The sequence below is a fragment of the Melozone crissalis genome, unplaced genomic scaffold (genome assembly GCF_028551555.1).
Source record: "Melozone crissalis strain CALT ecotype California unplaced genomic scaffold, PUWL_Pcris_2 ptg000019l_1, whole genome shotgun sequence".
Taxonomy (NCBI): Eukaryota; Metazoa; Chordata; class Aves; order Passeriformes; family Passerellidae; genus Melozone; species Melozone crissalis.
The window spans coordinates 2396946-2412632 of NW_026535797.1; the positions used below are offsets into that span (position 1 = coordinate 2396946).

The window sequence follows — 15687 nt, forward strand, 5'->3', positions numbered from 1 at the left end:
GATTTGGGGTGGTTTTATGGTGATTTGGGGTGGTTTTGCTGCTCACCAGCACGTTGACGGTGCAGCTCATGCGGTTCTCCTTGTTCTCGTCGTGCATGATGGTCCTGTAGTCCAGCAGCCTCTCCATCAGCCTCACCACCAGCTTCACAAAGGTCTCCCCACTCTTGGCCAGGTATTTGTGCTTCCTGCAGTGCTCCAAGAGACTGAAAAACCAATTAAGTTCGCCTTGTTAATCACACGCAGAGAAAAACCTTGACTCAGGTGCAGTTTTAAATATTGCGCATCGTTAACAGATTTTAATTATTTCTGGGCTACAAAGTTCATTGTAGTCTAATTGCTCTCTCTCCTGACTTCCCCGTGACATAAATTTTGCTGCTGATCAACACTTACATTTTGTCAAATAACACTTTGTACTGCTCATCTCCACGGCCTCCTTCCACTTCGTGATCCAGTTTGGTGATGATCTCGTTTTCGAACTGTAATTAAACAAAGCAAGCGGAAATAATCAGCTGGCAAATATTTCACTTTATTACTGTAGCCTCAATGCCTCACAGATTGGTTGGGTGCCTCGGTGAGACGTTTAGCCCCTGCTTTGAAGCCTGATTGACTTTTAGAGTTTGCAGTCTCTGGTTTTTTAGACTCTCCACCACGATCTCCTGCCCTACAAGGACTTCTTTGGTTCAAGGAATCATTGGTCGTGCTGTTAAATGAAGTGTAAATATTTGCATTATGGAAAACTAAAGAAGGTGATTAATGACAGGAATTGAGGGCAGGGAGAAAGGAGGCACAGAATGTCCCCAGCTGCAGAACTGAACACAAAAATGCTGGAAGCTCTCAAGAGAGGAAAGGCAACACCTGAGGCTGGATGACCCTGCTGGGTGCACCCCCAGCACCCCGACACCCCTTTTCAGCACACAGACACTAATTGCAGGACACAACCTGATCAAGCTGCTAATAAACCCTGCAGAAGGGAAGCGAGTTTCAAACAACTCCAAAATAATTTTATTTGGGCAATATTAAAAGGATGCAAACCTAAGTGGCCAACAGAACATGTTTTAAATGCAAACTGGATAATTCCCTGGATTTTTTTATGATTACAGAGGGTTTTAGCTCTTGCTGCTGGGAATGGATGTGAACTGTTAGTGGAGGAAGGCTCACTGCAGGCCTGCTGCTCTGCCATGAATCAGTGAAGCCACCTAATTCCTAATTCTTCATTAAATAAGCACACAGAGCCACAGGATTACAGTCAGAGATCTCAGCAGGAGAGGCTGGGCAAGCTGGGAGCCCTGGCAGGAGAACGGGAGCCCAGTGCTCCCAGTGGGAGTTGGGTGACAGAACATTTGTCACCGGGCTTTTTCACTGTCACTTCCTTAAGCCACCCCCAAGGATGCTGAGGAGAAGCAAAGGGCCCCTGCACAAGAACAAAGAGTCCCAACATTTTGTAAATGTCAAGAGATGTACTTTGCATCTGCAGGTGATATTAACAGCACATAATGTACCCGTGGAGAAAGAATGGATTGTCTGGATCATTAAATATTCTGGGATGGAAGGGACCCACAGGGATCATCCAGTGCAGCTCCTGGCCCTGCACAGACACCCCAAAAACCCCACTGAGGGCACTGTCCAAGCTCCTGGAGCTCTGGCAGCCTCAGGGCTGTGAACATTCCCTTGGCAGCCTGGGCAGTGCCAGCACCCTCTGGGATGAGCCTTTCCTGATATCCAACATAAATCTCCCCCTGACACAGCTCCAGCTGTTCCCTCAGGTCCTGCCCCTGGCCACAGAGAATATAATGAACCTATTATTAAAGACAGGAAGATGAGAAAAGGCAGGATAATGCAATCCACCCCCTCCCAGAGCCAAACACGCTTCCATAGCAGAGAGCTGAGTAAAACACTGAAACAACACAATGATGAAACAAAGAAGTCACAAAAATCTCGTTCCCTAATGAGCCCAGAATAAAATTGACTTTCTAACGCAAAGTGAAAAATGACACTTGCTGCCAGCCCCAGCCCTGCAGGTGATGTATTTTTTAGGAAGAGATTACTCAGATAGAGAAGAGCAATTACATTTGTCATGCAGGATCTCCAGGATCTTCCCACTATCACTTTTACTTAACCCCTGTAAATCCATGCTTTGTTGGGCCATTTCCCCTACCAGCCTCTTGGGCTAAACAGAGCCAGACTTGTGGCATTTTGGGGGTTTTTTTAGGATTATTAACAATATCTTTGCTCTTCAGTCACTCCTGGTATTTCTCATGGAGTTGCTGTGATGCTGATCATCTGAGCCAAATGAATAAATGTTATTTAACATCAGTTACATCATCTGAGCCAAATGAATAAATGTTATTTAACATCAGTTACAATTCCTTCTGTGGTCTTTCCATGGAGAAAAGTTTTAGCAACACCAGCTGAGGTTTATGGAGCTTTGGAGGTTTATGGAGCTTTGGAGGTCTATCACTCCCCATGATGGGAGCAGGAATGTGACCCTGGAGCTGCACAAGCCAATGGCTCTGGGACACTGCACCTGGCATCTGTTGATAAACTCCATTTTTCCTTTTCTCTCTCTTTTTTTTTCCCCTAATGCACTGAGTTTTTATAAATGCGTTACATTTAATTTAATGCATAAATAAGCCTGCAATTATTGTGATGGGATTTAGTCTCAAATGAAGAATTGCCAAATCTCCAATGTTTCCATTAGAGCCAGAGCCACTTGCTGAGGCTCTTTCTGGAGCCTCGGGGGAATATCTGCACCACCAGTGAGCCACACTCACATCCTCCTGTTGACACTGAAAGCTTGAGGGTGACACCAGGATGATCACAGGACATTTTATCCACTTTTCCAGCTGATCAAGATCTCAGCCTCTCTTCAGGATGAGAGTTTGAACCTGAGCAAAGAGCACCTCCAGTGCTTCCTCTGCCTGTGACAATCTCCCACCTGGAGCAAATAAATCAGGGTGAGCCGTCTCATGTCAACTCAACTGATCACTTCTGGGCTTGGGTCTACCTCAAGGAATGCTGAATTTGTAGCACTGGCTGACAAGTTAATTTTGCTGTTGATGAGGAGGACTTCCAGCACTCCAAGCTGCTATAAATTCATTTTGATGTGGGCTAATAATAATTTGCCATATAAAATTCAAGTGACAGATCACACCACCAGAAATTAGTCCTATCACATAAATGACACCCAAGTACAGCAAAGCTTTGCTCACAGGTTTCTATGGATGTTGGTGGCTATTTCAAAAGGTTTCATCTGTTCTCTTTCCTATTTTTCCACAGCATTCCAGCTGGGAAACAGATCTGGAGCCATTCAAATGATGAGATCACCTTGGAGGCCACTGCATGACCTTTCTCCCTTGCTGCCCAGGTGGAGTCAGAGAGGATTTTGATGTTTTCCAAAAGGCCAGAAACCAAAAAAACTTACACATTCACATTTCAACTGTAGGTAATTACAAAATGTTGTTTATTGAGACCAATCCTTTGTGAGGGATTAGTTATTTGGATTTGAATGTTCAGTGGATCACAGGAGCTGGGAGAGCCATTTACTTGTGTCCTGTCTGCAAATCCACAGCACAGGGAAAGGGAAGTTAACCCAGGGCTCAGGTGGCAAAAAACCTGAATAAGGAATTACAGGTTCTGAAAGCCCAGAGAGATTCTGATGAGCTAGGGGTAACCTCTGACTAGGGGGAATTAAATCCATCTGAAATTCACCAATAATCAGCATGTGACAACCAAAATGCTGTTGTGACTGTTTGGTGGTACTGAGATTAATTGTTAAATATAAGAAATGGGCCCAATTCCAAACAAGCAGAACGTGGCATCAGCAGTGACACAGGACCAGAAAAGGTGAGTTAAATTTTATGCCAAGAGTGCCGGTAGGAAATGAGGGGTGAAGCCACAGCTGGGAGCACCAGGCACCGACACCAGGAGCTTTCCATGCTCCAAATTCCACATTCCAGCTGAGCGGCTGTTTCACCTGAAGCTTTCCCTGCTGTTGGCACCACGGGATCCATCCCACTCACCTGGGCAGGCCCTGAACAATCAAACCAATTCTGTTTCATCACTCCTGTGGCTCTGACACATTCCCTTTGATCCAGAGGCTCTGCTCCTGAAACCAGCCCGGGAGAAGCCAAGGGGAGGGGGAGGAGGTGTTCCTTCCACAGGGAAGCTTCAGTCCCACACTGTTTTTAGGATGGGATTCCTGCTTTGAGGTACAGGCTACTTTGAAGTCTTATAAAGGCTTCAAAGCACCTTCAGAGGGAGAGGACAAAATGGGCAACTCCAGCTTTTAATTCAGTCGGCCTTAATAGAGTTCTGTAAAAACAAGGGGTATTTATCTTGTTCTGTCTCTAAATACACTGGGAGAAGAAAAAACCCTCTTCTGTCTGCTCCTGGTTTTACCAGGCAAACCCAAACCCTCCTGAAATGAAAACCACCACAGGGAAAGCTGCCTGTTTATCACACAAACCATCTCAGCATCACAGGCCTGCAAAAAACTGCAGTTCCTCCCCCACAAATCATGAGGTTGATACATCTGCTGGAGAAGTGGAGCCAACCTAAACCCTTGTTGATGTGACTAATAAGGTTAGATAATTGGATTTCTGGCAGATTAGTTTAACAGCAGCCAACCATGCCATTTGGAAGTTCTCTCTGGAAGCAGGGCTGGACAAGGATAATTGGTACTTGCATATAAAGGATATAAAGCAGCACATTACATCGACCCATTAAGCATCAAAGCTTGCCTAGGTGCTGGTGATATTTAAAAAAAATAGATTTTATCTATTTCTATCACTTCAGCACAAAAGAGACAAAAAAATGAGTGAGGAATCGACAGACCAGGCATCCCCACTTCAGTTCCTGAGGAAACCACAGAGCAAGATCTCATGGAAGGCTTTTCCAGGTACACAAAGGGCAAGAAAGTGACTGGAAAAAAGTAATTTGCCAAGCTGGACATGAAAAAAGTGTCCCCCTTCAATGGAGCCTAAATGTGTCCTGGATTGCAGCAGCAAGAGCATGGCCAGAGCAGCAACAGCACTGCTGCACTTGTTGGACCACAGCTGGAATTCCATGTCTGGCTCTGATCCTCCAGCTGAGAGAGACCCTGGCAAGCTGGAGATGGTCTAAAGGAGGGCAGAGTGCTGCAGAAACTGCAATGGTTGAAGGCATTGGGTTTGCTCAGCCCAGAGAAAATCCAACTCAAACATTCCAACACCTAAAATGTGCTCAGAGAGGAGATGGAACAGAAACAGGCACAAGCTGACCCAAGGAAATTCCATCAGGAAATAAAAAGCAGAAAGTCTGAATCATAGAATCCTGGAGTGGTTGGGATTGGGAGGGACCTTGTATCATTCCAAACCGCCTGCCACAGGCAAGGACACCTTCCAAAGGCCAGGATAAACACTGCATCGCTCACCCAGAGAAATGCTCACACAGCCCTCACTGGAGATACTCCAAACTGAGCTTCAGGTGGTCCCAGATAACCCAGATTATTCCCAGATTAATTCCAGAGGTTCCACCCAGCCCAGACTTTCCTTCAACCCTCTGCTTTTCCCAAGCCTGTGATTTTCATTCCCCAAAGCCAACCTGAGATACTCAGCAAACTCAGAACTGAATGATCAATGGATAGATTGATTATTCCTTGCAGGATGTGGCTGGTTCCTCCAAACCCATGGAAAAGTGTTTTTTTTCCTCTGCACCTGTCCTGTCAATGCTACATCCATAAAGAAGCTACACTGCCACAAGATATATGTCAAGTCCAACCCCAGACATCTCTGACTTAAGGATGAGGCATTTTTCTAAAAAGGCAAAAAACCTCCCTAAGTGAAATATTTAAGACATTCATTTATTAAAATCAGCCAACTATTCCACACAAAGCTGGTTTCCTTCTGTCAGGAAAATTGAGGGCCATAAATTTAGCTATAAAGTCACCCTCGGATTTTTCATGATCTATATAATTGTACAAATAAAAAATGACAAGCAACAAAAGAGAGCATCTGACAGGAAACTCTTTAAATGGCATCCCAGTGAGCATTTCAATCTTTACAGTAGCACTGGAGTCAAACATGAGAAAAAATGATTATGCAGTAATTGGATGAAGCCAAAACACAGTTCACAACCTCTCCACACACCATCCAGCACAAAACAAATCAAAGCAATAAAGCTGATGCCATTTCCCCTGCTTAAGTCTCTCCACGCAGATTTTCATTTACTCTGCCTACAGATTTATTAAGAGCTGCTTCTCAATAGCAGTTCACAAGGAAAGTATGGAAAAGGATAAGGGTTTTCATCCAGGAAAGAAAACTGCCAACAGAAAGGGGAAAAAACAAACAACACGCGTCAAGCTTTATTGCAGAATTCACAAGGTCACATCCTGAACTGACAGGAATCTCACAGGGGGAAGGAGCTCCACTGGCTTAGTCCAAACCCTGCCTGGCCTAACTAGTCTTAAACTCAATCCATGAGCAAAGTTTCCAGGGAAGCAATGTCAGATGAATGATATCAGGAAACTTTCTCTCACTCCACTTGTCTTTCAAAAGTTGGAGCCATCAGGAAAAGATGGTGTGTGTATTCAAGGGCTCCCCTCAGCAGGTACAAATCAAATAGAATAAAAATGCTCCATTACTATTTGAGATTTTGCAGTGCCTGTAGAGCAGGAAGCAGCACTGACAGTGCTGGATTGCTTTTTTCCTCTTCAAAATCCATAAAATGGTAAGGAAAATCAGAATTATAAGAGAGAAGAGATGATAAATCCTTGCAGGTTATACTTTTGCCACATTATCAGGCTTTCTTTATGTCCAATTTATCTCAGGAACAAATTCCTTGTGTGAGTCACAGTGACAATTTAAGACATCTGTCTTTGCTCCTGTGCCATAACCAAAGGTTTCATTTACTACATGCAAATTTCTCCTTCAATAACCACTTCAAACCAACAGATGAAAACTGCACAGCCCCCGAGGAGTTGTAGGAAATAAGCAAATCCGTAATTATATTATTCTTTAGAAAAATGAGAAATAACAAATCTCCTTATGTTTTGTCAAAGAACAGCCAAATCTTCCTCACTTTAAATGTCTGCAGCTCTGTGCTTACCCTCTGGAAGCTCCTGGTGGAGTGGAATTCACACTGCATCATGTCAAAGAAGATGGGGATGGTGGCTTTCCGCAGCTCCGTTTCTGGGATCAGGGTCATCTCCAGGATTGGCCCCACCATTTCTGGGATGAACTTGATTTTATGCTGACCTTTAGGAGAAAAGAAGCATTTCAGAGTGAACAACCCCTGGCTTTGTAAAAGCTTAAAGTATTAATATACCTATGGAGCATAACAAACCATGTTTTAATACCTGGCTCTACTGAAACACTTTTTTATTATTCTTATTTATTTGATGATGATGATCACCACCAACACAATATTATATTATTATTATTATTATTATTATTATTATTATTATTAATAATAATAATAATAATAATAATATTAATATTATTATGTTGTTGTTTAATTATTAATAATTATTACAGGAGGAGGTATTGTCTAACTCCAAATCAAGAGGAGCACTTGAATCAGTCGTCAAGCTGGGACTCGCCACATTTCCCACTACATATTTTCACACCCAAATTTCCAGGTTTTATTTTAAAACACAATGTGTGTCTGGCAGGGAGGGAGGCTAAAAGGCACATCACTTGTATTAACTTATTTAGACTCCTGTGTGAACAAAATGTTCTCGGTGTCAGTCTATCAAAGTGTCACCACGAGTGCAGCCTAACAGAGCCTCGAGACATGAAAGCACAGCTCAGCCAGCCCACAATATGTCTCCTTTCCTCGGAGCTGAGCTGCCTGCAAAACCTGATTGCAGATTTAGCTTCCCAAGAGAAGCTGCTCCTCCCCCCATCCCTGCTCTGCTCCACACAGGGAAGGGAAATTAAAGCCTGGCAGGAGCGTGGCACCTAATAAATAATGGATAAAAGAGCAGGTTAGTGTTGATATTATTGGCTAAATGGATGCAGAGTGTGTGTGCTGCAAATTATCTGGTGAATAAGTCCATGGAAGAATCATCAGGATGGCTGGAGTTGGGAGTGACATTAAAGTTCATCCCATTCCACCCTGCCATGCAAGGACACCTTCCACCATCCCAGCCTGGCCTTGGGCACTGCCAGGGACCCAGGGGCAGCCAGAGCTGCTCTGGGCACCCTGTGCTGGTGTCCCATCACCTCACTGTACCACGGTGCTGCAGCAGCACAGCCCTGAGAGCTCCAGGCAGAAGTTTAGGAAACACAAACACATTTCTCCATCAGCGACAGGCTGGGATCCACTGGGAGCTCAGGACACAACTGGAGATGTTCCTCACAAATTCCCCCTTAGGGATGTTTACAACAGGTTCAAACACTGTTTCTATGCCCAGTATTGTGCTTCAGAGCAGGTTCTTTGGAGTCCAGTCCTCAGTTCCCTCCAGCTCTCAAACTCTTGCTTCCCACTGCAGTTACCAGTGGTACAGGACACAAACAGATTTCAACTCATTTTTATTCCACTGCACTACATCACTGTGACAGTAACCAGTGAAGGCTTTAATTGGTAGTTTCACTTTGACCAGAACTAACATAAATCTCAACAAATGTAATCAAGAAAAATCCTTTACCACCAAAACACGCTCCTTTTTTTAGCAGATATAATTGAAGTCCCTTGATTTGGCAAATCCTCCTGAATCCTATTAGCATTAGCAATCGGAGCAGGGCAAATTAATACTCAAGGAAAATGGTGACTTTGGGTGTGCTGCAGTGCTGGGGCTGCTCAGGAATATCAAGTGAGAGGCCTAAAGCTTCCTCAGTCTCCTACAAGGATGATTACATTGGATCTCTCAGGTGACAGATTTCTTGTGTTATGCCTGAGCAGTGTCAGAGTCAAGACTGCAGAAAACAAATAACGGTGACAAAAGTTGTTCATCACTGCGAGTTCTCCCTGTGCCACAGAGGGCTTTTCCATTGCCTCAAGCACAGGAATTCCCTTTGAACTTGAGATGTGAACAATCCACACAAGATTAGAATCTTTGATGAGATGATGATCGGTTTGCAGCTCTGGGGGAAGCCCCTGGAGCTGGATGTCTGTCCCAGGTGCATCAGTGGGGACACACACATGGGTTTGCTGTGACAGAGTGATCCTGGGAGATGTTGAGCCACTAAAGGAGCAAAGCAGGAAGGGAAGCAATCCTCCCCTGGCCCCCCAGGGCATCCATGCCCCTGTCTGGTAAACAACCCAGCAAGGAATTCACCTTTTTCCTCCCTGAGGGAATGTGGCAACTCCCACACAGAGACTCCAAATGTGACAAGTCTGGGAGAAAACTGGGGAGTCTCTACTGAAAACCAACTTGTGCAGCTGCTTTAGGAACCACATGCAAAAAAAAGCCCCCTTTGAACCTGCAAAACCTTCCCCTGGCAGCACCTTGTGCCTGGCCATGGGATGTGCTCACACAGCAGGAAGGGACCTCACCACAAACCAAACCCAAGGTGCTTGTCAGGACCCAGGACATCCCTCTGGCTGCCCAGGATGGCCAGGACCCTGCCAGGGGGCTCAGAGACCCTGGCACAGAGCCCAAGACACCTGTGACATTGATTATGACTCATGGAGCAAGTTACCAACCTTAGATGAAGTTCTGCAAGCCATGACAAATTAAGTAGGATGACAGTGAATTTATTACACGGTGGAAAAATAGATTTTGGGGTTTTTAGAATGGGGATTCAGGGGGCAAAATGGAGGAATCTGGACGTGTCCAGCCTTTCTTCCTCTTCTTGGCCTCCATCTTCTGCTGTGATGTTGGCACTTTTGGATTGGTTCAGAGTAGAAGCTCACTGTCTAACACAGGTGATGGGTATTGGGAAGTTACGGTAAATATTGTACACATGGTTTTTAGTACAAAAAAATAACACCACCCCGGGGGCAGGCAGAGTGCCTCTGTCTGTCCTGCTGAATGGACCTCTGTCCATTGATCATTCAGGAGAAAGAATTTTATAGATAAGGAACAATAAACAACTTTGAGACTGAGAACTGGAGAGCTCTGACTCCTCCTTCGAGCTCCAGGCTGGGAAAAGAGACTTTCTAACCCATCTCAGGGTCACTGTGAGCAGCAAGAGATTCCGACAGGTCCTCTCCTTGCTGGACAAAGTGTGATTCTCATTTCCCGGATTCTTCCCCACTCAGTCTGGGCCACAAAAGCCTGTGAGTAATTTGCCAGCAGCCTCCCCTGTGCCCTGGGCAGGCTGGGAACACGCCTGAGTAATCCAGAGAGGGTTATGTGCAATGACTTCTATTTATGTAACACCCAAAGTTCAGGGCTATTTTTAACCCTGGCCTTCCCTCCAACGACAGCCAGGGCCCTGTCAAGACACCTTTGGTGACGTCAAGCGCTGGCAGGGAGGGTGGCACTCACAGGAGGACACCAGCAACCATTCCCCTCCGCCCTGAGGAGCTCCTCTCCTCCATCTGCCCCCAGCTGGCTCAGACGTCACCAACACCTCCGAGCTGCCTCTCCCCGGCCACCTTTCCCACCAGGATGTCACCTGAAATGTCACTGCAATTCCTCTGCCACGCAGCTGTGGGTGCCACCAACCACTGCACCCTGTTCTGCACAGGTTCTGTTTGCTAAATTGCACCACAAAACCCTCACCAGTGTGTGGTTTGTGAGTTCCTGCATCTCCAACACAAGCCATGGCCTGTCCGATGCTTTTCTGAGGCTTTAATGTCTCAGCAAGGTTTAAGAAGCCCCAGTTTCAACAAAACACTGACTCAAAGTAACACATTTTAAAGTTCAGGTTGTGGTATGGAAGGAAAAAAGCCTGTAAAGTTCTGTTCTGCACTGTAAATGTTCTTTTATTTTTTTTTTCTGCTTATAAAAATAGGAAGGTGTGATTATTGAGGCCTCCCCTGCATCAGAAACAGGCAGCCAAGTGAAAACTTTAAGAATTCTTATTTTACTATTGAATTTCAGAAAAAAAAAATTATACTTTTAAATGTGCATTATAGCTGGAGGACTGTCTTGCTCCCAGCTGGGGAATTTTAACTCAGCAGGCATCGTGTGTTAATCATGGTATTTAGAAACAAAACCTGATGAGACAAAACATTCATTTTTGAGGCTTTTCTATACCCTTTAATCCAGAAATCAAAAGTCAGGGAGTGGTTTGGTTTCATCACATTTCATGCACAATGGCACAGGCATAAAAAACCTGTGCTCAAGAATTCCAGCTCTTCACTTCTGATTTGGTTTCTGAACATACACATGAATAATTTGATTAATGCAGTGCAGCTTCCAAGATAAAAGTGTCAGGCACCCCCCAATCGATTCCCATGCAGTGAGAAGTTGGAATTCCTTCTTAATTGATGCTGTGACACAGATGAGATTGGTGAGGGCCAGAAGTGAAACATAATCCATGAGTTTAACATGGACTTTCTGTGTGACAAAGAAGATGAGGAAAATCAAGGTGCTGCTCAGGAGAAGCACAAAGGCTGCCTTAGACTGGGCTCCTGCCTCACATTTACCTTTCTCTCACAGCTTTTTTTGGGAAGAGCAGCAATTTCCTGACTCCCTCCACATGTGGGATTTTGGCATTAATGATCCCACTAATGGATCTTGGAGAATCACAAATATTAGAGCTTGAGGAGGTCACAGAGGGATCTTACCTGGATAATCTCCATTTATAAAAAATCCATTAAAAATAAAAGGCTTTCATGGCAGCACAGAAAGAAATATTGAAGAAAACACTACCCCTTGAGCCAATCGATTCCCAAAACTGCAGGGGAAATTATTATCCTTGTTAATGGTGAGAAACTGAACCCTGGAGCAACTAAATAACCTGTAAAGAGCAGCCAGTGACAGCAGCAGTAGTGAAAGGCACAAGGAACTCCAGAAAAACCAGCCTGGATAAAACAACCTCAGTTAACACCAGCTGGATAGAAAAGTCTGCATCAAACTTTCTAGCTTCAGTCCAGTAAATTCTGGGAAAAGTTTAAAAATCCATAAGAATCCCAAGAGGCCAGAAATATTAGTGAGGAGAAAAGGTGGCTGAGGGAGCTGGAAGGGGCTGCAGAATCCCTGAGGAGCTGGGCAGGGCCTGCAGAATCCCTGAGGGAGCTGGGCAGGGGCTGCAGAATCCCTGAGGAGATGGGCAGGGGCTGCAGAATCCCTGAGGGAGCTGGGCAGGGGCTGCAGAATCCCTGAGGAGATGGGCAGGGGCTGCAGAATCCCTGAGGAGCTGGGCAGGGCCTGCAGAATCCCTGAGGAGCTGGGCAGGGCTCACCTGGAGCAAAGGAGGCTCAGGGGGCCCTTGTGGCTCTGCACAGCTCCTGCCAGGAGGGCACAGCCGGGGGGAACAGGGACAGGAGCAGAGGGAACAGCCCCAGGCTGGGCCAGGCAGGCTCAGGGTGGATTTTGGGAACAATTTCCTCATGGAAAGGTTTGTCCAGGCCTGGCACAGCTGCCCAGGGCAGTGGTGGAGTCTCTATCCTTGGAGGGATTCAAAATCCATGTGGATGTGGTGGCACCTGGGGACATGGGGCAGTGTGGCCTTGGCAGTGCTGGGCAGGACTCGACCTTTTCACAGAATTCCCAGAACAACCAGGCGGGAAGAGACCTTCAAGATCATTGAGTCCAACCCAGCCCAAACACCTCAACTGAACCCTGGCCCCCAGTGCCACATCCAGGCCTTGTTAAACACACCCAGGGATGGGGACTGCACCACCTCCCCGGGCAGCCACTCCAGAACTTTATCACTCTATTTTTCCTGATATCCAGCCTGCATTTCCCTTGAGGCTGTGTGCTCTGGTTGTGTCAGTGCTGCTGCAGAAAGAGCCCAGCCCCAGCTGAGCACAGGCACCTTTCAGGAGCTGTGAGAGTGATGGGGGCAGCCCTGAGTCTCCTTTTCTCCAGGCTGAGCACCCCCAGCTCCCTCAGGGGTTCCTCACAGGGTTTGTGTTCCAGCCCCTCTGGATGTGCTCAGTGTCCCAGGATCCTTCCCAGCCTGAGGGGCCAGAGCTGGACACAGCACTCCAGGTGTGCCCTCAAACCTCACCAATTCCCAACCTTTCCAACCTCACCAATTCCGTGGCTCCAGGACTGTGGGGCTGGAGGAGGGATGGGTTTGGCTAATTGCTCAGCAGAGGCTGCCAGCAGCCCACGCTGGCTGATGCAGCAGCAGGCACGACACTGATTTTATTACCTGCCTGTCAAGTCACATCTCAGCCGTGCACTAAGCTCTAATCTGTTCTCCAGACACTTAATTCACCGAAGATGCTTCTAATAAAAGTGAACTCAGCTGCTCTCTGAAGCCTTTTCTCATCATTCCAGCAGATAGGATGCAAATTCTGCGATATCAAATACTTATGAACCCTTGGCACTCTCTTCTCTTAGAAATGCTGGGGTTTTTCAACTCCCAGCAACAACAGCTCAGACAGAGATAGAAGTGAAGTGGCAAACGCTTTATTTCTGATCATTTAAGGAAGTTTTGATAAAACTCAGAAGAGCTGAAGTGTCTGCGCTGTTAAGCTCAGGAAAATGAAATCTGGCAGACGAGCACACTCAGGTCACACTAAATACTGACTTTCTCATGGAATTCAATCCCTGTACAGGCAAATTATAGCCAGGGAGCAGCCCAGGCTGGAGAGAGGCAGAGCTGCCTCACTCACCCGCGAGCTCCAGAGAGCTCCAACTTTTCAGGCTTTCCTGAGTCACTGAGTCACAGACAAGGCTGAAAAGCAGAGTTTATGCAGAATTCCAGGCTGAGGTACTGAGAACCCTTGGACACATCCATTGTGCTACAGTTCCAGGTACTGTGTCCTCAAGTGAGTAAATATAAATATGTGTGTATATAGATATTTTTAAGGGGAAAAAACCCCCTTTGAGTAGGTATCTCCATAAAGATGGCTTTGTGTTCAGCAAGAGGCTGAAACCCACAAAAACACAGACAAATAAATATTAACAAGAGTGATGCGCCTACCCAGATGGTGAATTAAATGTGCAGAGGTGGCTTGGTTTCTTAAATCACCTGATTTCTAAAAGCTTTCTGCAGGCATTCTTTTGTTTCAAGAGAAAGCAAATTAATTTTAGAGAATCATGGGATGGTTTGGGTTGGAAGAGACACCAAAGACCATCTCATTCCATGGGCAGGGACACCTTCCCTAGAGCAAGTTGCTCCAAGTCCCATCTAAGCTGGCACTGAATTTTTCCAGGAATATCCCTCTAAATGTTTTTTTGGGAACACTGAAGGAACACATGCTTAGGGTACTTACCCAGGTTGTACCACATGTCCCTGATCTCAAACCCAATCTGCCTCCTCATGTCCCCGTACCTTGAAAAGGAAAACAAAGCCAGCATTAAAACAAAAGAAATCTAAGACCTACAAGCAGATAAATCTCATTTAAAATCAGATTCACAGCCTTCAAAAAGGGAAGAAACTCCAGAACAGGTTCTCAAATGGGACCCACACTACTGAGATTACCTGGCTACCCCCACCAGCTCAGCAATGCTTCTGCCAACATCAAAATTTGGGGAAAAAAGGTTTCCAGCCTCAACAATGCCAACATTCCACGGTCCCAGGCAGCACCCACCCTAAAGCTGTGCACCAACACCTCCCATGTCCCATCAGGGTCATTCTCCTCCCCTCCCACTCCACAGGAAAGCTTTAATGAGTGGAAATCATCCCAAAACCTTCATTAATGATGGGATCAGAACCCTAACGAGCTCCAAGGATGCATTTGCTACGTGGAATATTTGCAAGTTAAAGATCATTACTTAAATAAGATGAGCCAACTGTAATATCTGGCAACTCGTAGGATTTCTGGGGGATAACAGTGAGACACCCAGTCATTAATATGGATTAAAGGGAATCTTCTACATCATTAAGGATCTGCTATTATCTAATGCTTAAATGCAATGTTTAGCAAAACCTACAAATTACAATAATTAAATTTTAATTATTAAATATTTGACGTTTTAATTGAAATATGTACTTAAAAAGATGGGTGAGTGTGATATTGAATTAACTGATTAATTACATCCCTTTTGACACAGAAGTGCCTTCACACAGCAATGAAAGTGCCTCCAGACCATGCATTTATTGAATCTCAAATTTATTGTCTTGATTCCTGTCTCCAAAACCTGATTAAACTGAAAATAACAATTTGCAGATTCATTATAAACAAAGATTTACAATTTTGCAAACTTTATTAAGCAACCACTTCAAATTACTTAATTTATTTACTTATATTAGCAGTGAGAAATGCCTGTTGTTTCCTTGAATTCCTTCAGTGAGATAAACTGCTCTGTTTATTATAGAAATCACTCCAAGAAAATTTGTGCCTGTGGTTCTCATCCTGATAAAGAGGAATTATCAGCCCACAAATGTATTTGACAGCAATTTCCAGCCTAATTCCAGCTCAGCTTTTGGCTCTTTGTTCAGGTCAGGAGTCTGAGCTGGACTAAAATGCTCTTGTAGGTGCTGGGCAGAGAGAGCAAAGGGATTCTAAATTTAATTAAATCAAATTTACCTGCAAAACCATCTCAATTTCCTAAATAAAATACACCTGCCTTTACAATACCAGCGCAATTTCATTAAATAAAATACACCTGGCTCTGCAAAACCAGCTCAATTTCTGTAAAAAACCCTTTATCTATAATGTTATTTATGGTATTTATAGCACAAGCCCCAAACCTTG

General features: G+C 45.1%; 1 protein-coding gene across 2 annotated transcripts in view; it reads right to left on the reverse strand.

Moving 5' to 3' along the window:
- DOCK1 (dedicator of cytokinesis 1) overlaps positions 1-15687 on the reverse strand; it is a 277154-nt gene that overhangs the window by 61842 nt on the left and 199625 nt on the right. For both annotated transcript variants that reach the window (XM_054276537.1, XM_054276536.1), the window contains exons 32-35: positions 14263-14321; positions 7084-7232; positions 391-476; positions 47-203 (exon numbers count right to left, since the gene is read on the reverse strand). In XM_054276537.1, coding sequence (XP_054132512.1) covers positions 47-203; positions 391-476; positions 7084-7232; positions 14263-14321 — 451 coding nt within the window. The remainder of the gene's footprint in view (positions 1-46; positions 204-390; positions 477-7083; positions 7233-14262; positions 14322-15687) is intronic.